This window comes from Candoia aspera, chromosome 4 (assembly GCF_035149785.1).
Source record: "Candoia aspera isolate rCanAsp1 chromosome 4, rCanAsp1.hap2, whole genome shotgun sequence".
NCBI lineage: Eukaryota > Metazoa > Chordata > Lepidosauria > Squamata > Boidae > Candoia > Candoia aspera.
Window position 1 is genome coordinate 69975720 of NC_086156.1, and position 23750 is coordinate 69999469.

A 23750-nucleotide genomic window follows, 5' to 3' on the forward strand; every position below is an offset into this window, starting at 1 on the left:
AGGGAAATCAAGTGATTAGCCATTCACAAGGAGGTCAGACTATTCTTTCAAAAAGCAGAATGAGGAGGAGGAAGCCCTGTTGCTAAGAGTCCTGCACTTCCCCAACATGACAAATGTCATAATCAACTGAGCAGGCGCTCTAGATCCTAGAAAAGAGAGTTTATTTAACTGGGATTTTGCCTAAATTACCTTATACTACAGGGTTTTGACCTGGCTTTTATGCTGAAATAATGAGAACGCCCCAAAGATTTTTCTCAAAGACCTTGGAGTAAGGATACACGGATAGTAATAGTACCTTGGCTTACTCTTAACATTTCAGTTGGTCTATTTCAGCCTTCCCCAGTCTGATGTGCTCCCATGTGTTAGGTCTGTGAGTCCCAGATTTCCCCATGCTGCTTGGGAATTCTGGGATTTGTAGTACCAGTATATCTGGCAAGCTGCTTGTCTAGTAGTTGTGTATCTTTATTTCTTTTTCTGTATTGTGGTTTTCCCTTTAGTCCACTGCAATTTTTAATTCTCTAGGAAAAGAAATGTTTATATAATTTAACTTGCGTTTCTTCCAGGTGTGCCGCCATATTAAGAATGGCGACATCCTTTTGCTGAACCGACAACCCACTCTTCATAGACCCTCCATCCAAGCCCATCGAGCAAGGATCCTGCCTGGAGAGAAAGTTCTGAGGCTTCACTATGCCAACTGCAAAGCCTACAATGCTGATTTTGATGGTGATGAGATGAATGCTCATTTTCCTCAGAATGAACTGGGCCGAGCTGAAGCCTACGTATTGGCCTGTACAGATGAACAGTATCTGGTTCCTAAGGTAAATAGTTAAACATGGTGTAAATTGTCATTGCCAATTCCCATCTTTGTTTTTCAGCCACTTCGTGATTTTGAATTTAGTCAGCGATGGTAAAGAATTTTGACAGTTTGTCAGTGTGTCAGGATGCATTAGATCTTGGCAAAGAAGTGATTCATTGCATCTAGCAGTTATATCTTGACAACTTTTCTTTCTTCTAACCTTGGAGCTAGTAAGTTGCAGTTGAACATAGAAAAACAAAAGAAAGGTCCTTGATATTTCCTTCCTTCCTAATACCAATGTGTTTAGCATGTCTATATTGGTGATTTTATGTCTGACTACCTCCAATAATCCCATATGAAAGAGAGAGGAGGTAACATAACATGGGCTTGGGAATGATACATGGAAAGAGGGAAGGAGTAATAAAGTGGATTTGGCAAATTAGAAGTAAACAGCACTCTGGTCCTCATGTAAATACATGCATTACTTGCATTTGGAAATGTACTCATCTGCCCAGAAAAAGAGAAAGTAAATATGGATTGTATGGAGCATTCTGCAAGAGAGGGCAGGGCTAGAGAATTGGCAGGTAGAATTCCTGATGTGTAGCACCAAAATAGTTTATTTCTACCTTTACTACATGGCGGTAGATATGTGGCACTTAAATGCTTTTAAGTTAGACAAACAGGAATAGTTTTCAGCATTTGGTTAACAGTGAAGAGGAAAAACTTATATAAAAATACAGGGACTGAATTTTTATTAATTTGTTTACATAGCTTACCTTAAGTCTATGTCAGCTATCTGTTAAACCATTGAAGAACTTGCAGGTTTTCCTACTGAACCTACTAATGTACTACTTGATTCCTCAGGATGGGAAACCATTGGCAGGATTGATTCAAGATCATATGGTGTCTGGTACTAGCATGACCACACGAGGCTGTTTCTTCACTCGAGAGCAGTATGTTGAGCTGGTGTATCAAGGGCTGATGGACAAAAAAGGAAAAGTAAGATTGCTGTTTCCAGCCATCATAAAGCCACGATGCTTATGGACAGGAAAGCAGGTAGGTTAAAAATATCTTGGTGTTTTATTTAAAATACAAAGTAAAGAGCAGAATGCTGCTTACCCAGTCATTGAAACCCTGTATTTAGTGAACACTTTTTATTTGGCAGTACAAGAGAGTCCCCACTTGGTTGGGTATTATGCTGCTTGTTTTCTCATTATATACTGTATATATTTTATACTGGTATTAGTACACTCAGTCTTGACCCTTGGGTACATCTCTTGGGTATATCTCTTGCATTGTTCTAACTTAATTTTATTAAAAATGTAAATGTTGTTGATTAGCTGAAAAACAGAATTAGGCCACTTGAAAGATTACCAAGTGGTTGCAAGCTTTCTTGGGTAAAAAGTTCATAAAAAAACGTTAGGAGAGTTTCCTGGTGTAATCTAATATCATCTATGAATATCATAAGATAGGCACAGCAGTCTGGAGACTTTCCATCTTTCCTCCTAACAGTGAAATCTGCTCCAGATGTGGCTCAAATCAGCCACAATATTACTCTCTCCTCCCCTACCCCATTTCTTTTTGATTTCTTAAAAACTTGCTTGATTGTGCTTGGAAACTCAAAAGCCTACAATTATTTTGTAGACTAATTTTGTTTCTTTGTATTTTCTTTGTTTCTTTTAAATTTCATTTGGATTTTCATTTCACTGAGTTCTTTTCTTTTCTTTTTTTCATGTTTGCTCCACTTGCTTCTCTTTAAATTTAAATCTACAATTTGTCATCTTGTACCAGGTTCCTCTCCCTTCTGAATAACTCTCATGCTATCTGTTCTTTCATTTTTTACTGATAGTATCATCCTCTTATTCACATATTCTCCTGCTTTTCCCTTCTCCAATTCCCAATCGTGTTTGCTTCATTTTTTTCTTATTTTTGTTTCAATTGTGGCCTTTTGAATAGTGTAGATTTCCATGTTTTCTGGTTTTGTGCAGTATTCATTCCATATTCGGTGTTTTGTAATGATTTTTCATGTTGAAATAGCACTGTTGCTTTTGTGTGATTTATTATTTAGGTACTCTGATAAGTGTTTTGCTCTGCTGTTTCTTCAGAGAGGAATATAAGCATATAAGAATAAATGTATGTCTTGCATGTTTAAAGCTGTATTCCTGTCCTGTGTTCTGTCGTAGGTTGTTTCTACATTGTTAATAAATGTAATTCCAGAAGGTCACATTCCACTGAATTTATTTGGGAAAGCTAAGATCAGCGGAAGAGCCTGGACAACGGCATCTGCCCGTAGAGTTTATAGTTTGGATCTTTTCTCTATGTGTGAATCTCAGGTATGGGTCAAATATGGAATAGACTCTTAAGCTATGGCTCCTGGTGCTAGCCAAATGGACTTCATGGCTATTATAATCTGTCCTGAGGGTGTTTGGGATCTTGTCTGCCATAACACAGACCTTCAGCAGAATTTGGAGGAAAGCATAGTCATAAGTCCAGGAGTTATGTTACATTTAGGGGGCATTCTGAACAGTATAACAATAAGAAATTAGATAGGCTGTCCTACTTCGTCTAAAATTATATTCTAGAATTTGAGGGAATCTGCTTATCAGCCAGCTGGGTAGAAAAACTGTTGCATGAGAAAAAATGTAATTATTTCATTAATCATTATTTTGCGGCTATGTGTTTAGTTCTTCAACCTCTTTTTTTTTTAAGTTGGAGCTTATGTTGTTTTGGCAAAATAGAAATAGATACACAAACATGCATGAATGAATTTGAGGCGCTTCAGTCTGGACGTAGGCAAGATTTAATGGTAATTTCTCTTGCATCTGCCAGGTTCTTATTAGAAATGGAGAATTGCTCTGTGGGGTCTTGGATAAAGCTCAGTATGGGAGCTCTGCCTATGGCTTAGTCCACTGCTGCCATGAGGTTTATGGGGGTGAGACCAGTGGAAAGTTGCTAACAGCTCTGGCTCGGATCTTCACTGCCTACCTGCAATTCTACAGGGGTTTTACAATGGGTGAGTAAAACCAACACTTCTCATTCCGAAAACTGGGGTAAGCAACATTATGCAAAAGAGAAAAGAGTAAGACATATTAGGCAAAAGAAACAGGAGGAAGAAATAAGATGAAAAAAGGAAATCTATATATTCGCTCTTGTATTTGTTTTGCAATTTGACTTCATTCATTCTCTCTATATGACCAAACTACAATATACTTTTTTTTTGTATTCAGACCACATTTTCAGCATCCATTCCTTCATGATCCTGTTTCTTCTTGCTTTATCATAAACTGTCAACCCTATAAGGTAGATCGGACTAAGAAACCAGTGCCGTGTACAGGTAGTCCTTGGTTAACAACCACTTGTTTAGCAACCATTCAAAGTTACGACGGCGCTGAACAAGTGGTACGTACGACCGGTCCTTGAAGTTTTGGCTGTCCTAGCAGCCCTGTGGTCACATGATCATGATCTGGGCACTTTGCAACTGGCTTGCATTTACAATGATTACAGCGTCCCACATGATCTCCATTTGCAACCTTCCATGCCAGCTTTCCACAAGCAAAGTCAATGAGGAAGCCAGCAGGGAAGGTCGCAAGTCGCTCAGGTAAGCCCCACCCCACCCAGGGCGCAGCCACTGCCAGCCTCCTCACGCCACACCACACCAGCTACCTGTGCACCCTCTCATGCCTGGCAGCAGCCACCTCCACCACACTGGCCACCCACACACCTCCCCCACCTGGCAGCAGCCACTTACCTGCCTGTCGGCCTGCTTGCAAGCCACCTGGGACTTGCAACATCCTGCTGGCTTCCACACTGACTTTGGTTGTTGGAAGCCAGCCAGAAGTTGCAAGGAGGTCCTCACTTAACGACCTGCAATCCTCGCGTAATGATGGCAACTGGGACTGCTAGGATTGACGTCGCTAAGCAATGTGGCCATATGACATTGCATTTTACAACCACATTGCTTAGTGATAGAAATTCCAGTCCCTATTGTTGTTAACTGAGGACTACCTGTAGGTCTAAAACTACGTTATTAGAATAGTGATAATACCAGAATCTTGCAAGTTTGAATATGCTTTCCCTCTCCCTCACTTTGTCTTCATGTGAATTAGGGAGGGGCCTGTCTGATGCAATTTCTCAAATTAGCTCTTGGAATGGGCTAAGCTCCACTTGTGTGATTGTTGCCTTGGTACAGACTCTTCCTCCTGTCCTTCAAGGCCATTCCCTATGTCCTCTACATATTCATTGAAGTTCCTCCTTCTCATTGCATTCAACTTACATACCTGACATACCCAGCCCTTATTTCATATAGCAAAGTGGACTAAGTGTCCTCTTATAGACATTTTGCTTCTTTCAACGAACATCCTTTCCTTGTAACAGGCCATATCCTATTCACTACTTGTCTGTCAACAGTTGCACGTCTTAATTTTTTTCTGTCCATTTTCCCATTTTTATTAAGCATTCTGCCAAGAGCACGAATTCATCTCTCTCTCTCTCTCTCTCTCTCTCCCCTTGCACTGCTGTTTATTTGTTTATTTATTTGACCTGTTTCCCTGGTTATAGCTATTTTTTAATTATTTCTTTTTTTATCTTACTGTACTGGATTTTGTTTTTAGCTTGTACACCGCCTAGAGTTGCTGTGAATTGGGTGGCTTTATACATTTGAATTCTGAATAAATAAATAAACTTTCCATTTTTAATTCCATTTTCCCTTGGTCTTTGGTATGTTAATAATAATAATAATTAGTTGCATCATGTAATCTATCTGGCAGTTAGTTGAAACCATTCAGGTTCTCATCCAGCAATACAACGTTATCTCCATACAAAAGTACATGCACATTCAAATCCCAGGCCAACAGAGCTCTGATGTCACCACAGGCATTCTATATGTATTTATCCATTCATTTGTGTGTCTAATGTATTTTTGTGATTCTGAACATTTGGGACAAATAAAGAGCCAACTGATGACTGCATCTTGGTGCCAAATACTGCAAGATGTTGCACTGATCTTCCTCTCTCCCAGAACTTTTCAGCCTTGATAAATTTTAAGAGATCCTAAGTTTATACAATCCACATGTTGTACAACTGGGGAAGCAACTCTGATAGACGGGAATGATTGCAATCTTCCACACTGGGGAACTACAAGCCAGTGGTCCAGTATTACTTGGTTTGAAGCTCTTGTACTACTTCCATCAATGATGCGAGATTGAAGGAAACCTGTCTTATGTAATACAGCAGAAACATTATCACAGAGAACATATTTTTAAATTGTAAAATAATATAGTAAGAGAGAAACAACAAAACACAGAAAAATGTGTGATTTTTGTTTAAATGATTTGTCAAAGCTTATGCAGTAAAACATCTTAAAAATATATAAAATATAAAAAAAATCTGAGAGTATGTTCTAATATTTATTTATTTTTATTTATTACTAAGATTTTGTGCTGCTCTATTCCAGATTGGCTCTGAGAGGCATTATTACATGAATCATCACAGCATCAATTATTGCAAATATTTATATCTGTCCTTGTGTGACGCAAATTGAATCACATTTACACAGAACATCAGCAATAATAAAAACAATAAATTACCTTTCTAAAACCTCAAATGGGAATATTCTTTATTTTTCTATTCTAGGAGTTGAGGATATTTTGGTCAAATATCAGGCAGACAAGAAGAGGTGCAGGATCATTAAGGAAAGTACCAACTGCGGTACAAAGGTAAGGTCATGCTTTGGAGTATGGTTGGTGAATGATCCATCTTCATCAAGAAAGCTGTGTTGTTATATACTCTTGGCATCTAAAAATATTTTGAATTTCTTAGGCCATTAGAGCTGCATTTAATTTACCCGAAACCTCATCCTGTGAGGAACTTCAAAGCAAATGGCAGGATGCCCATCTTCATAAAGATCAAAGAGATTTTAACATGATTGATTTAAAGTTCAAAGAAGAAGTCAACTGTTGCAGCAATAAGATCAACAAGGTTTGTTTTTAGAAGTTTGAGAAACCTCACACTTTATTTTTAACATGAATTCAGGCCTTGGAATTTTTTTTAATAGAAAGTATGTATGTATATGTCTCTGCGGAAAATATGTATACTTCTATGAACTATATATCATATAGGGGACTCGGACAGTAACATAAAACCTGCCCTATGTTATTATCTTAACAGTTCTTGGGGTGATAAAATGTCAGTGTGCCATGACAAAATTTGAAATATTTCTGTGGTATATGACACCAGAAAAAATATCTAGAATGTATAAAGGTACTTCAAATCTATGTTGGAAATGTGAACAAAAAGAAGGTGGAGGAGATGCAAAAAAGCTAGAAGATTTGGGGTTCAAAAGCATACACTGATTCAGAGGATTTTAAAGGTTAATATATACAACTGAAACCAGAACTTCTCCTCTTGGGACTGATGGATAAATGGTTGGAAAAAAGTAATGGAACTTTGTTTTTATACATGATAACTGCAGCGAGATTATTCTACGCACAAAGATGGAAAGATTTGGCAATACTTATAATGGAGGAACGGTGACGATGATAGATCTTGCTGAGATGGCCAAACTGACTTGTTTGAATAGAGAGAAGACAATATTTATGTTTATTGCTGACTGGAAACCCCTTACGGATTTTTTGTGTTAAACAGGAAAAAATGAACTTACGATCTATGGTTTTGACAATCAGATAGGATAGATTATAGAAATAAGAGAGTCATGATGTAACTTTAGAGAAAGAGGTAAATCTACAATTGTACTTAAAACTGCTGTAAAGAAGATTGGAAGCCACTTTATATCTTTTTTCTTTTCAATTTTTTTCTACTTTTTTCTTCTTTTCTTTTTGAACTTTGGTTTTCTCTTTTATTTCTTTTTTAATTTTTTCCTTCTTTTATTTTAGTTTGTATTAGTCTTTACTCTTGTTTTAAAAACATTGAATAAAATTATATTTTAAAAAATTGAAATATTTCTGGATCCAGTTCAGATATACAGATAATTACTGCTCTATGACTGTTTCCATTTCTGTAACACCTAATTAGAGCATCTCTCTCTGCTCTTGCATGATCTCTGGTAGATTTGCCATGGCTTAGACTAAATTTTTTATTTTTGCTATGAACTGTAGGTATGCATGCCTCTTGGGCTTCACCGGAGTTTCCCAGATAATAATTTGCAGTTGATGGTGCAATCAGGAGCCAAAGGCTCTACTGTGAATACTATGCAGGTATGTATGTATTTATCTATCAGTGGATATAAGCCAGTAAAACTGTATTTATGGGCCACTTTCTAATTATCTGCTATTGTTGTATTAGAGAATGAATCGCATTTACTGTGTCCAGAAGAGGTTAGACTAATTGTAGCTGTGGTGTTTTAACACTGACATTTATGTCTTATTATTTCTCTTGCCTTCTTAAAGATTTCTTGCTTGCTGGGCCAGATTGAATTAGAAGGTCGAAGGCCTCCATTGATGCCATCTGGAAAATCATTGCCATGTTTCCAGCCTTACGACTTTTCCCCCAAATCAGGGGGGTTTGTAGCCAGTAGATTTCTTACTGGCATCAAGCCTTCAGTAAGTTAGCATGTACTGATTCCTCTTCTCTGAGATTTGTTTCTGTTATGCAATATGTGCATCAAAGAAGATGATTCTTTGATTATGATGAAGTCATAATTTTAGTTCATGTTTCCTTGGCTTTTTAAAAGGCCGGTTAAAATTGAGCCAGAACGTGCTGTTGTCTGCTTATATGGGGAAAGTGTCTTTTACTCATGGAGGTTCTATATGTTTTCTAGGAGTTCTTCTTCCATTGTATGGCTGGTAGGGAAGGTCTAGTGGATACAGCAGTCAAAACCAGCCGATCAGGATACCTTCAAAGGTAAGAATGTCTTTTTAAATCCTTCAGATTTTTATGTAGTTGCTGCCTACTTTAAGCAGCTTTAGGACAAAGAACAAACAAGTTAGATGTAGGATTGTGTAAAGTTGTATAATCCTAAATGAGTCTTCCTTCTTACGTGACTATTTTCGAATAGGTGTATCATAAAACATTTGGAAGGGCTGATTGTTCATTATGACATGACTGTGCGAGACAGTGATGGCAGTGTGGTTCAGTTTCTCTATGGAGAAGATGGACTGGATATCCCTAAGACACAGTTCTTGCAACCCAAGCAATTTCCTTTCATTGCAGATAATCACAAGGTAGGTTTGGATCTACTAGGAAAGTGTATTATGTTGGTTTGTTATGAAAATGAGAAATACAAGACTGTTTTGGACCTTCTCATAAAAGAATCAGAATTTTTCTTTATGGGATAATGGAAGAAATGGGAGGAAGGTAGGATATACTATTTTTTTCCAGCTGCTTCATTTCTGTCATTGTACTTATAAGCTAGTTCTTCCTTCTGGCCCATCAGCCTCACCCTAGGATCCTAGATGCTGGGTTGTTCAAGTCCTTGGCTGCAAGCTGAAATTTCTTAACCTGTCTTGTATACTGAGACCTGGGTGGGCAAGAATAGAGCTGTTACTTTGTACAACATGTGCCTAAAACTGGGTTTTAAGTGCTTCACCAGCCTTGACTCTAAGACTGAGAAGGTGAGGTGGCAGTCATTCTCTGGGAGAACTTGATTGTGACCAGGCACCCTCCTCTGGAGGTGGCTGGATCTGAGGCCCTCTCTATGAAGTTCAGTACCAGCAGTAACCAGGGGATGCTGTTGGTGTACTGCCCACCCTGCTGCCTGAGCTGTTTGATTCACTGCTGGGCTGGTGGTTAATTCTGCTCAACTTTTGCTGCTTTGGGAGTTAAGTCTCTATTTCTTAGGGATGGAGTTGGAGTTGACTTGAGATTTCATGGCCTCTGTGACAACTATGGGCCTATCCTGAGTCCATGAGATCTATTCTTTACTTCAGAGCAGTTTGAATGTGATCTCAAGGTGAAGGTCATGACCATGATTTCCATGTTATGGTCAGATCACTTCCTGGTCACCAATTAGCACCACTGACCTTTCTGTGGGAGAGGGACTGTTTATGATGGTCCACTTAAAGTGCCATATGGGTTTTCAGTGAGTACTTTTGGGTTATCAGCGTGGGTTGAGGGCATTGTTTTACAGTGACACTATTGCTTTCTGGCTGAACAGTTTCAGTCGATCCAGGTGGGGAACATACTTACACTTTGAAAGATGGAGAATATTCAACCTTCAAAAAATCGATTTTGTGTATTTGTTATAGGTGATTCAGAAATCTAAGCATTTAGACGAAGTTCTGCCAAAAATGAATCCTCAGCAAGCATCTAAACAATTTAGATCAGTCAAGAGATGGCAAGTGAAGCATCAACAGTCTTTGAGAAGGAAAGGAGGGTTTTTGCTGTTTTCCCAGAAAAAGTTGGTTGGTGTAAGAGCACAGATCCCTACAGGAGAACTTGTAAATGGCCGAGATCCTGCAACTCTTCAGGTTATTCCATAATTCATGAATATATATTTTATTACTCATTGAACTATTTTGTAATATTCAGAGAAATAATTCGCCTTTCTCAAATGTTCACTTTTGAATTCTGGCATCCATTTCAGTTGTTAAATATGTGGTATGAACTGTGTGAGAAAAGCCGGAGGAAGTATCAGAAGAAGGCAGCAAGATGTCCTGATCCTAGTCTTTCGATCTGGCGGCCAGATATTTATTTTGCATCGGTGTCTGAAACATTTGAAAATGAAGTTGAGAATTTCCTTGGAGAGTGGGATGCTCAGAATGGATGTAACTACAGCAAATCTGAACTTTCTTCCCAGAGGTAGTAATTTCATTCATGTTGAGCTGTTAACCATAATGCTTCTTGCTTGGGGTCTAGCATGTTGGTATATTGTTTTCTGCTACAGAAATTAATGTTACCATGGTAATTGAGTACTTCCTTAAGTATTGGCAGGGTGAAGAGGTTGAACTTAATTGTCCTCAATTTGGGTGTTAAAAGCTGCATTGCCTGGGGGAAGAACCTTGCCTGGACTTGTTTTAGTTTCTGTTTCCTTTTCTACACACAGCCTCTCTTCCCGGTGCTCTCTGAGCGCGTGTGTGAATGCACAGCTTGTAAAATACGTTTTTCTGCTTTCTGTAAATACATTTATTTTTATAGAAATGCCTGGTGTGTGTGATTTTTCTGATCTCTCAGGCCAAATGCTTTCCAGCACTCTGCCACAGATTATGGGCCCAGTAAGAAACCCAGTGAACGACAATGCCGGCTCCAAGGCTTAGAAACAGAGATGAGCACCGCCCCCTAGAGTCGGATTCGACTGGACTTTACGTCAAGGGAAACCTTTACCTTTACTAAGAAACCCAGTGAACCCCCAGAGAGATCACCTCATGCACAATTTAAAGGCAGGTAGCAAAGACCTGTGAAGATTTTCTTTGGAGCCGCCTGGAGTTTTTCCAGCCACTGCTGGTCTACAGTACAAAGAAGCCAGCTGAGATGACTTGCAAAAGAAGGAAGAAGCCATGGCTGCCTCCCAGCCCTCAGCAATGCCTCTGGAGCGCCTATCAGAGACCAACTACTTGAATTGGGCCCTGAAGATGGAAATGTATCTTCACAGAGAGAATCTTTGGCTGCCAATTGGTGAGCAGACTCCCCAAAATCCCAGTGCTGAATGGCTTAGACAGGATGAGCGGGCTAGAGCCACCATTATCCTGGGAGTTGAAGACAACCAGCTAGTGCATTTGTGAGGTATGCAGTCTGCAAAGCAACTTTGGGATGTTTTGAGAGACTTGTATGTAAAGGCAATAGCAGGGAGTAAAATTACCCTGACAAAAAAAGCTGTACAAAGCCTACCTTGCAGAAGGAGATAGCCTTCCTGAGCACCTGCATTATATTCAGCAGCTGTTTGTTGAGTTGCAGGAGAGAGGAATGGAATTTACACCTCTCACAAAATCCTATACCCTCCTGTCCTCACTGAATGATATGTGGGACATGCTGATTTGTACCCTGGAGGCTATGCCTGAAGCAGACCTCACCCCATCATATGTAACACAGCGCTTACTCGCTGAATGGGAGAAGAGAGAGGAAAGAACACCCCCCATCTCTTCTGGAAAGCTGCAGTACCAGAAATCAAGGGAAAAGAAGCAAAAAGAAGCTGAGGCCACAGCGCTAGCCAGCCAGCGATGCTTCACTTGTGGTTCAGCTGGACATTTGCAAAGAGACTGTGCCTTGAGACCCAAGAGTAGAAAGACAGAGAAGAAGAACACAAGGGCAACACAGAAGAAGGCGCTTCAGACAACCCAAATTGCACAGGTTTTTGTGAAGGGTAATTCTGATGTATGGGTGTTAGATTCTGGGGCCAATTGTCATTTATGTAATTGTAAAAGCTCTTTTGTGTCACTGTCTAAAACTGACAGACAAAGTGTATCTTTGGCTGATGGGTCTGTGACCAAAATTATGGGACAAGGTGACTTGTATTTATCCTGCTTGGGAGAAACTGTAAAAGGTGTGTTGTATGTGCCAAATCTACAGTCAAACCTTTTATCTGTGGCACAATTAGCTGCAACAGGGTATGTCATAACATTTAAGAAAAATGGTTGTGAGATACGTAAAAATGGGAAATTGCGTGCTACTGGTATGTTAAAAGACTCCTGGTACATTGTGCAAAATGCAAGGAAGCCAAGCTGCAAAGCTGCAGTTGGCAACACTCCATATCATGACCAATGTGTACACCTGATGCACAGGAGATTTGGTCATGCTAATTTCAAGTATATAGCACAAATGCCACAACTGCGTGCTGACCTAAAGATAAAACCCTGTGATAAATACTTAGACTGTGTAGTTTGCAAAGAATGCAAAACACATAAAGCTCCTGTGAGTAAGCACAGTGACAGAGTTACAACTAGACCTCTAGAAATTGTACACTCTGACATTATTGGTCCTTTTGCTCCAAGTATTGGACAAGCAAGGTATGCAATGACCATCATTGATGATTTCTCAAGATACACGTTTATCTACATCTTAAAACACAAAGATGAGGCATTTGAGAAATTTAAAGGTTTTGTGACATGGGCAAATAGAAAATTCCCTAGGCCTGTATCTGCATTCCAATGTGATAGAGGAGGAGAGTACCTTTCTCACAAATTCAAAAGGTTCCTAGCAGAAAAGGGGATAGAACAAATTCTTTCTAACCCTTACACCCCTCAGCAAAATGGTGTTGCTGAAAGAAAGGGCAGAACTTCGCAAAGTGGAATGTTATGCATGCTGAAGGATTCCAATTTATCCTTTAAATATTGGGCAGAGGTTATGTCCATTGCCTGTTATGTGCAAAACAGACTGTATAACTCTGTAATCCAGTACACTCCATTCCACTTGTTTTAGGGTGTGAAACCAAAGGTAAACCATCTGAGAGTGTTTGGTAGTACTGCATGGGTTCATATTCCAAAACAACAGAGAAGGAAAGGAGGCCCCACAACAAAGAAGCCATCTTTGTTGGCTATGAACAAAGCCAAAGGAGCTACAGGTTCATAGCAGGAGAGAAATTGATAATTAGCAAAAGCGCTTCTTTTGCTGAACAAAACTGTGGGAGATTAAACTCTAGCTCTCCAGTTGATTTAACAACAGAACAGCAAGGACTTGCTGATAGTGATCTTTTGCCTAGTGAGGACATTAAACCAGAAAAGCAAACTGAAGATCTGTCTGATGAGACAGATGCTTCTCAGGAAAGTGATAGGAGTCAAAAGTTAAGCCCTGTATTACCTCGCAGATCTCAGAGGAGTAATAAAGGTGTTCCTCCATCACGTTTTCAGGCTGAAACAGTAAAGGCTTTTCACATATTCACAGAACCTGAGTCCTTAGAACAAGTGAATGCTTTACCACCTGAGATTGCACAAAATTGGCATTCTCCCATGCAACAGGAGTTAGCATCCTTGAAAGAAAATAAAACATGGAAACTGGTAAATCTACCTCCCAATGAACGCTGTCTAGGTTGTAGGTGGGTTTTCAAACTGAAAAGGGATGCTGATGGCAAAATCCAAAAATATAAAGCAAGGTTGGTTGCAAAAGGGTTCACTCAAAGGAAAGATTTAGACTTTGACAAGACTTTTGCACCAGTTACCAAAGGTGAATCAATTAGATTACTGTTAAAAATTGCTGCACTCAAAGGAATGTCAGTTCACCACTATGACATTCAAACTGCATTTCTCTATGGTGATTTAGACCACAAATTATACATGCAGCAACCCCCTGGCTATGAAAAAGGGGAGAATCTGGTCTGTGAACTGCAGAAATCAATCTATGGATTAAAACAGGCTGCTAGATCCTGGAACCAAAAATTAGATGAAAAACTGCAGAATTTTGGTTTTGAAAAAGGAAAAGCAGATCCATGTGTATATGTGAAGAAAAACAAACAAGGCTGTATGTATCTGTGCATTTATGTTGATGATTTGCTGCTCTTCTTACCAACAGAAAAACAAAGGCTTGATTTTGAAGCCTGCATGAAAAGCCATTTCATATTAAAAAGCCTTGGAACAGTAACAAATTACCTAGGCTTGGAAATACACAGGGAGAAGGATGGTAGCTTTCTGTTCAGCCAACATAGTAAAATTCAAACGCTCCTAGAGGATTTTAACATGCAAGACTGTAAACCAGTCTCTACTTCCATGATACCAGATTTTCAGAAAGGAATAGGAGAAACTCATTTAACTGAGGCAGAGAAATATAGATCTGCAATTGGAAGTTTACTGTACATTACTTATCACTTTCACCCAGATACCTCAAATTCTGTGGCCATTTTAAGTAGACAGGTAGAGAAACCTACATCTACTGGAAAAGCAGCACTGAAGAGGTTAATGAGGTATTTGCAAGGAACAAAGAATTATTGCCTGAAGCTAAATGCCTGTGGAACAGAGAAATTGCAGGCTTTTGCCGATTCTGACTGGGGAGCAGATGTCAGGAAATCCACTTCTGGGATTTTAATTCAATTTGCTGGGTCAAGCTTAGGCTGGCATTCTAGAAAGCAAACACTTGTTGCTCTTTCCACTGCAGAAGCAGAGTTTTATTCTCTAGCACAAACCTGTAATGAGGTTGTATGGTTTAAACAGTTGTTAAAAGACATAGGCATGGAAGTGAACCAGCCTATAACTGTTTATGAGGATAATCAAGCTTGCATTGCTATGGCAAAATCTGAAGCCTGCAAAAGTAGGACAAAACATATCAATATTAGATACCAATATATCAAAGTCATGATAGCTAAAGGGGAAATAATGTTAAAATATTGTGAATCAAAAGACATGATTGCTGATATTTTAATCAAACCTCTTCCTCTACCAAGACACGAAGAGTTAACAAAGCAAACTGGTCTGCATCTCATTCCATAGGATAAAAAGGGCAGTGTTGGTATAATGCTTCTTGCTTGGGGTCTAGCATGTTGGTATATTGTTTTCTGCTACAGAAATTAATGTTACCATGGTAATTGAGTACTTCCTCAAGTATCGGCAGAGTGAAGAGGTCGAACTTAATTGTCCTCAATTTGGGTGTTAAAAGCTGCATTGCCTGGGGGAAGAACCTTGCCTGGACTTGTTTTAGTTTCTGTTTCCTTTTCTACACACAGCCTCTCTTCCCGGTGCTCTCTGAGCGCGTGTGTGAATGCACAGCTTGTAAAATATGTTTTTGTGCTTTCTGTAAATACATTTATTTTTATAGAAATGCCTGGTGTGTGTGATTTTTCTGATCTCTCAGGCCAAATGCTTTCTAGCACTCTGCCACATAGCATGCCACACCTATCTCTTAACTCTCTTCTAAGTAACATTGGGTTTCTATCACAGAGTAGTAGCACAAAACCTTACTGATTTGAGGTTTTCAGTTTGTGACAATCCATTTATTATTATAGCAGCTTCCTCATCCAGTAGGAAATTCTTTTGGCCTTTAAACAGATGGATCAGATCTACAAGATTAAGAGTATAGGCATTCCTAGAAACTAAGCTAGTCCTTTTTTTGTTGAAATTTTGCCAATCAAAATTTAAGCAGTGAACTGGGATCTTTGGTTCTCTCTTTCCATACAACTAGCTTTTATCCTTCAAGAAATTATTGTTGTAATGAAGAGGCTCTGATTGTCATTAGTCACGTTTCTAAGTTAGAAGTTAAAAAGAGATGTTGTAATAATTTAGCATTAAATCTTGAGAAAAAAACAAAGATGAAATGTATGTTTGCACAAACATACATTTTTGAAAGAAAACGAGTGTTGTGTAGTTCACATGCAGATCCTTTTGGATGTAAGCCATGCCAAATTCAGTGGGGCTTATTCTTAGGTAAGTATCAGTTAGATTGACGCATGAGAAACAAACGAGCTAATTAGATAAAGCATGAATTGATGTATAAGTGATGAAACAAAGCATTAAGGTCTTGCAGTTTGGACAAAATCGCAGCACCAGGTCATGCATGTGTCCCACAGAAACCGATGAAGACAGTACTTATTCTAGTGAGTCTTGTAGAATTGTTGTTTCTTGAAATATTATTTAGTCTGTTTTTTTTTATTGTAATGTTGTTTTGGTTATGCATTATTGTAAGTTTATGCCATTTACAGTAAAGTGCTTTCTGTATATTTTTTACAGAAAGGCAGAATCTAAAGTAATAAATTAAATCCTTTCTTGGTGTCTTTAGATTACAGGAGTTGCTGTATTTAAAATGGCAACAATCACTCTGTGATCCTGGAGAAGCTGTGGGACTTCTTGCTGCTCAGAGTATTGGGGAACCTTCCACACAGATGACCCTGAATACCTTCCACTTTGCTGGAAGAGGTGAAATGAACGTTACCCTTGGTATCCCAAGGTAAGATAGCATCTTGCCTTACCTTTTTAATGCTTTTACTGTTCCAAAATGCATACAGCCTGTTCTCTCCCCAGGCTATATTACCAACTTAGTATAGCGTGGGGAGAGTAGAAGACCTAAGACCCAGGAGTCTGTTTTTCCTGAACTCTCCTTTTTAACAGCTATCCCACAAATAAGTGACTTTCTCCATCATTTACCATGACATCATGCTATTTCTTGCTTGGTGATAGGTTAGTGCTAGAATGTGCAACATATGGCCTCTAGATAGCAGTAAATTGCAGCTTCTGTGACTCCTAGCCAGTATGACTAATGGAGAGGAGCTGCAGTCCAGCAATATCCAGTGATACATATATTGTTCAATCCTGAGTTAACTGAGGGAAGTATATCATGCCTCAAGCTAATAATAATAATAATAATAATAATATAACTTGTAAGCGTCTGGGCAGCTCACAACAATCAAAGAAATTAGAATAAAATCAATAAAAGATGGCAAGCGTGACAGATCAGATGGAATGAAGTGAGGGGTCTTGCGGTAATGGTGTTAAGCTCCCTTTTTTAGCTGGCTGGAATTTCCAGAAGCTACCCAAAAACACTCAGCACAGTCGGATAAAAATCTTAATTGCATATTACAGTTAATTAAGTCACTTAAATTGGTTGATTGCAGTTGATTCTTGGCACAGGAGGATATATAGGAACTTCATTAAAAAGGCTATTTGTTTCAGGTTTATTAACACTGTATGTTACTTTGAGTTTATTTAGTAGAAAAGTAGGATATCCCCAGTTTCTGCTGCTACTATTACTTTGCTACTTCAGATTTTGATAGTTCTCTTGCTTAGTTATAATGAGTTCCTGCCTTCTGGGAAGATTGTAGCCCTCTTTTCCTGATCCCAAAGGCAGCACAGACTTTGAATGTTTGTCCTAATTATAAGGAGAATGAAGCTGACCAGGTAAGAACCTAGTTAAATATCTTCTTGAGCATTAAGTGTCCTTGCTACTAAATGTGCAATACTTCTTTGTTAAAGGTTGCGGGAGATTCTGATGGTAGCTAGTGCTAATATCAAAACTCCCATGATGAGTGTTCCCGTCCTTAATACCAAGAAAGCTCACAAAAGGGTGAAGAGGCTCAAGAAGCAGCTTAGCAGAGTATGCTTAGGTGAGGTAAGTCCTGCTCCATAGAACTTGCGTGTATGGACGGAAGAATCATCACACCAGCTCTACCTGAGATCTTTAAGGAATGTTTCGGTAAAGAATAGGATAGCCGACTTCATATTACTTTCTGCAGAATGACTGCAGTTTCTCAAGAAGTGTCAGGCAGCCTTTCTCTTATTGTTTGGGATTTGGAGTAACAGGTCTTAACTGGTCTGGGAATGGACTAGTTCACACTTCCCTATCACATATGCACGTCTCTGAGGTAACATTCTAGCTTTGTTATAGCATCTCATATCTCAGGCAAAATATGGAGGAGGCTGATTATTTAGAAGCTCCCAGCATTGAAACTTCTAGCTACTTAGTGCAAAGGAAGCATAAAATAAAATGCTAACTAGAACCATTCCTATTTGTTTCTTAAAGTTTGCTTTTTAAACTACTTAAGAGTGCATTTCAATAAATAAGGAATTGAGGCAAATGGGGGGAAGAGAAACTTATAAACCCCATTCTTGCTATGGTGTAAAGCACTTGGATATGAGGTTCTCTGTCCAATTGAATCTGAATATTTGGTTCATGGGCAGGAAATTGCTGGAGAGTGAATACTGTACTGTCTTTTTTGTTTCATCATCTTGAAATTATTGTAAATATTCTGTGGGAGGACAGCTTTATTTATTTTTTTAAAAAATGGTCCATTTTCCTCCTCCAGTATTGCTTTGTGATGTGGGCAGATGATTTTGGAGAGTGAGAAAGTATGCCCTTATTAATTCTTAGACATTCAGATGTTCTTATTGTTTCAGGTGTTACACAAAATTGATATTGAGGAAATGTTGTGTTTGGAAGGGACATTAAGCAAGCACCGCATCCACACCATCAGATTTAGTTTTTTGCCTTATGAATGCTATCAAGAAGAAAAATATGTGAAGCCAAAGGACATCTTACATTTTATGGAGACAAGGTCAGTATCCTCTCCTGACAAGTTTCCAGTTGTTAAACAAGATAGGGAATATACCAACTGGTGGCGGGGGGGGGGGTCATGAGAGGCCTCACAAATTCCTGGGAGGCCAGCAGCACTGAAAGGCAGGCAGGCAGGAAGTGCAGAGTTTGCTGAGCTCTCACTCCTAGGGCAGGAGGGAAGGAGCCACACTGGTGCACAGCTGATGAGGGGGAGAGGTGCAGACCTGGGCAGGAGCACCTCTGCTGAGCCAGGAAGAGAATATGGCACTGAGCTCATCACCTTGGGTAACCACTGGAATGCTCGGCATGCTTTCTCAGTCCTCCATCATCAATATCATTAATCATTTTGGGGAGGGAGGTTCCACACAAATTAATGTATTAGTTTGGGAATCCCTGCCCTATGTAATTTTAATAACAACAGCAAGACTTTGCCATTCTTTTCAGTACTTAATGCATTCAGGGCTGCCTTCTCTACTGAAATTTATATGGAAGCCAAATGCACAGGATTTTCAGAGTGATCGAATGCAAAGAAAACAAAGACAACAGAAGTCCAGATCAGAGGAAGAGTGTTTCTGCTCTGACTTTTTACCCCTACCATTGTGAGCTTTCCCCTTTTCACCCTATGCATATGGCCTTATTTGGGTACCACAGAAAACTAAATGTGGCTCTCATACCACCCCACCAAAAGGATTACCCACCATTGTGTTGCTGAAAGAGAATTTATTTTATTTTATTTTATTTATTATTCAGATTTTATTAATTTGAATAATAAATAATTAATTTGAAAGACATCAGTATGTTTGTAGGTTTAAGTGGCAACCTTATGATCTGTCTTACATTGGTCTTTGCTCTGAGAGAATGAACGGGTAGGCCTGCACTCCCCCACCCCCACTCAAGGCTAGCTTTTGATTTACACTTTTAAGTGCATTTTTGCTGTCATATCACTAACTTTTAAAAATGATATATTACTGAAATATTTTTTATTCAGTATTACTAAAAATAATTTTCTCTTGAGGTGCAGAAAGAAATGGAGAATTCAGAGTCAGGAGAAAAATACTTAATTTTGTTTCAAAAATGAATAATGTTGTTACAAAAAGACTGAAAGTTTCCCTTTATATATGTCATCTGAACTGATGGATCCAGGAAGGTAAATTGTAACATTGCATTGTTTGGAATCCAGAGACTGTACTCTGTTTCTCTTATCCATCGCACACAGATTCTTTAAAATCTTGCTGGAAACAATTAAAAGGAAGAGTTCAAAGTTGGCATCTTATAACACTGTCAGCACTCGAAAAGCAATTCAGAAAGATTTAGAAGGGGAGGGAGAAATTGGTGCTTCACAAGAAGACCAGGTAAAAATGTAGACCCCTTGGCTGAATTAGCTTTATAAAGCTTTAGTAAGCTGAATGAAAAAATTACATGTTGATATATTTGCATGTTTAAAATATATCTTTGTTGCTTTCATTCTATGTGTTCCTTAGGGCTGTGTTAAATGGGTAAGAATATTTACATGCATGCTTTCTTTAAGAGTACTTTCTCTAGTTTCTCTTCAGAGCATATAAATCTTTCACCTTTTGCTCCTTTTTAAATATCAATTTTACTTTTCAGTTCACTTTTTTAAAAAATGTTTCATATCATGCTATACAATTACATTACTTTCTATATTTTATATATATATTAATCAAGCATATAAACTGATATATGTAGTCCAGATTTCTAGTCCTCTAGGTGGGACTTTAAATGATAACATTCTTCTTCAAATATAAAAAGAGAAGGGAGTTCTTCAGATCATTGTATATTTAATATAGGAAAAGTGTCTTTTCAGTTTTGTTTTCTTGTTCTTTTTCAATCATAAAAATACTCTATATTATTTCTGATTTGATCCTCTTAGCTTCCAAACTATTAATATAGTTTGAAAAAATTAGATAGATAACCTTATTATGGTCACTGACTAGCAAATTAAACAGCTGACTTCATAAAAACAATAAAAATCAAAGAGCAGGAAACCATGTCATAGGGAATAAAGCATAAACATTATCTAGAAAGAGCAACAAAATGCCTTAAAGTCTAAAACATTACTAAAACATCAACACGAGTGTTTGTGACATTTACTACGGTACAGTAAATATATGGATAGCAGGATATTAAAAGAAGAACCTAATATTTTAAGAGTAAAATGCTGAAATTCTACCTACTGAAAAATAAGTTTTTCTGAGCAAAATTAATTTGTGAAATAACTTTTGTCCAAAAGAGGCCTATTGCAGAACATGACCAGAACTTATGAACTAGTATGACACTATAGTACTGAAAGTTGCATTTCCAACCATTAGCTGAACCCACCCATTTCTGTTTTAAAAGATGCATACTTACTGTATCTCATAGAAATGAAATAATACTTTTTGTTGAATTAACCATAATTTTAAATCTATAGAAACCTGACATGTTAATGCCAAAATGGTCTTCCATAGATGTTCATGTGTCAGATATTTTATTTATGCCATGCTTCCCTCTATCCTTGAACATGTAATTTTGTGTATTCTAAAAACTATTTATGAATAGTTATTACAGGCTTTTTATTTTGCTTTTTAAAAAAATAATTTAAATCCTGTTGTGCTAGAAGTTCTGAAGCACACAGAGTTTCTACCCCATATATAGGTGTCAGAAGATGTTTTAAACACCTTGTCACTTAGTACTTATTAGCAAATAATACATATTGCAATTTGTCAAATAATGCAATATTGTCTAAAGCTATTAAATGATCTAAAGTATTGTTACGGACTAGGAGGACCTACCAGTCTGGCTGAACCTTGTGACATATTGTAATCTGTCTACCTGGCGATTTCTTAGTTCTTCCATTAAATATTTCTGTTTCCGGCTTTGCTCTAGGGAAAAAAAATTAAAGAGTGCTTTGAATTTTCAAGCCCAAGGTCTGGCAATACTGAACCCAGCAAAACTTTTGCCAATTTTAAAACAAGAGGTATAGTTGTGCAACCATGCAGATTTGCACACAGGCAAGACTTAAGTGAGAAACAAATTCACTGGGAAAAGGGAATAGGTGAAAACAAAGAAGGCAACAATTTCACACAACACAATTCCAAATACAAATGAATACACTTAGCTTGGCTAAACTAATCGCACATTACCTGCTTGCACAAGATCTTAGCTGTCAGCAAATATGATGAAAGAATGCAGAAAGTATTCATCAGGGCCTCCTGTTTGGAGGTCATTAAGCAGGCTCTTCTTCTGTCTCCTAATTCCTCAATTTTATAAAATGTGGAGAAGTGAAAACCAGCTTCTTTTTAGAGATAGATGATTGTGTCGCTGTTTCAGGCAAAAGACTGGCTCCATCTCTGATACTGAGTGAAACCGGCAAATCACCTAATGGTTGAACTCTCCTTCCTAGCTTCGTAACTTGAATGGTAAAGGCACTAATTTTTACCAGTCAAGCTACTGTATAAAAAGGAAAATTTTGGATAAAAGATTAATTCTATCCATTCAGGCCTCTCAAACGAGGTCAATTATCAGATGCTTTAGAGGAGCAGAGTTGTGCTGTAACAAAGAATAGGGTCGGTCACAGGTATTGTTCATGCTCACCCTAACTATATTAAAATTTGGTAAATTATCAAACCGTTCAAATCAGATTGAGGTCCTGTTGCCTGCTATGCTTCTGTAGCAGCTAGTATAGGCTGAGGAGGAATTCCATGCTTGCAGAGGAAGTTGGATACCTAAGAGAAACTTGCACAATTTATCTTTCTGTCCTGTGGCATTTCAGCGAACTAGGATTACTTTTAAATCAGTTAGAAAAGGGACCAAAATATATTATGTAGTCAAAGGGTTGCTATTTCTATTGACGTAGGATGACAATGAAGCTGAAGCTGAAGAAGACAGAGTTCCTGACAGTGAAATGGTAGAAGGTGATGCTGATGCTACAGATACAAAAAGAAAAGAAAATCAAGAAGAAGAGGTAATGATAGATTCCCCTTGTTTTAGTAAGATGCCATTAGAAAATCTTCCATCACAGGAATTTGGAATTAATGTATATTAAATTTTGAGTCAAATGATATCAAATAATCAACACTTGGTTTTAATAGATAACTGGTATGATACAGCGATGACGGTATTGGACTAGGATTGGTGAGATCCAGGTTCATATCTACCCTCAACTGTGAAAACTCACTGTGAGTCCAACCTATTTCACAGTGTTCTTGTGGAAAAAACTGGAGAGGCCATGCTATTTAAACTGAACATATGCTCCTGGGGAAAACATGGGATATAAATGTAATTAAGTAAGTGAAACATAGCAGACGGGCTGTTCAAACAAAAGAAAGGTCAGAAATTATCTCCATGTTGAATAGAATGTTAATCTTGTGCACTTTTCCACGACTTGAAGAACAAACCTTATTTAGAAGGAACTTGTGGTTATAGGAAGTTATAGAAAGTTAACTGTATTTGATAGTCTTCTCCGTGCATGTTCTATGAAACCTGATTAGAAACTTCATATTTGTCATTAACTATTTTTTTAGACTGATACGTACAAGGTAATACAGACTTAGAATGAGGGTTTAAATAAGCCAACTGAGAATTTATGGTGGATTTAAGCTGCAGAAAGCTAAGCCCAGTATTTCTATTAAATATAGCTGAATGCAAAAGTTTAGGCACCCTTGATCAAATTGAACAATTTGATGCAGCTTCTACTTGATACAGAGTTAAACACATTTCTGCAAATTTGGATGAACACTATTTATATGCAGCTGCTTACAGATTCAGAATGAGGAAAAGGTGAATATGCCAGGTACAGAAGTTTGAACACCCTTTCAGTTGATTCAGTGCTATGTTTTTTTAAAAATCGTACCGTTGTTGATAAGGCCCCAAAAGTTACTAACTTGTTAGGCCTAGTGTACTATTAGCTAGGTAAAAACTAATATTCTGACTCTCCTCATAGACTGTGATTGTTATTTTGTCTACTTTCAATTATGAGCCCCTCTAAAGCAGCTGTCTGAGTATTTGAAAAGGAAGATAATTCACTCTTAAAAATCAAGAGAACATTATAAAGAAATCTTGAAACATTTCCAGCTAGCAACTTACAGAGAACTATTGAAGT

The 23750-nt window shown here is 38.1% G+C and overlaps 1 protein-coding gene across 1 annotated transcript in view; it reads left to right on the plus strand.

Moving 5' to 3' along the window:
• POLR1A (RNA polymerase I subunit A) overlaps window positions 1–23750 on the plus strand; it is a 46134-nt gene that overhangs the window by 12528 nt on the left and 9856 nt on the right. Inside the window, exons 13-29 of the mRNA XM_063300409.1 lie at window positions 564–818; window positions 1661–1852; window positions 2980–3129; window positions 3626–3809; window positions 6428–6510; window positions 6614–6772; window positions 7909–8007; window positions 8200–8352; window positions 8571–8653; window positions 8808–8973; window positions 9997–10218; window positions 10335–10549; window positions 16382–16549; window positions 17572–17707; window positions 18493–18650; window positions 19866–20001; window positions 22506–22613. Coding sequence (XP_063156479.1) covers window positions 564–818; window positions 1661–1852; window positions 2980–3129; window positions 3626–3809; window positions 6428–6510; window positions 6614–6772; window positions 7909–8007; window positions 8200–8352; window positions 8571–8653; window positions 8808–8973; window positions 9997–10218; window positions 10335–10549; window positions 16382–16549; window positions 17572–17707; window positions 18493–18650; window positions 19866–20001; window positions 22506–22613 — 2667 coding nt within the window. The remainder of the gene's footprint in view (window positions 1–563; window positions 819–1660; window positions 1853–2979; window positions 3130–3625; window positions 3810–6427; window positions 6511–6613; window positions 6773–7908; window positions 8008–8199; window positions 8353–8570; window positions 8654–8807; window positions 8974–9996; window positions 10219–10334; window positions 10550–16381; window positions 16550–17571; window positions 17708–18492; window positions 18651–19865; window positions 20002–22505; window positions 22614–23750) is intronic.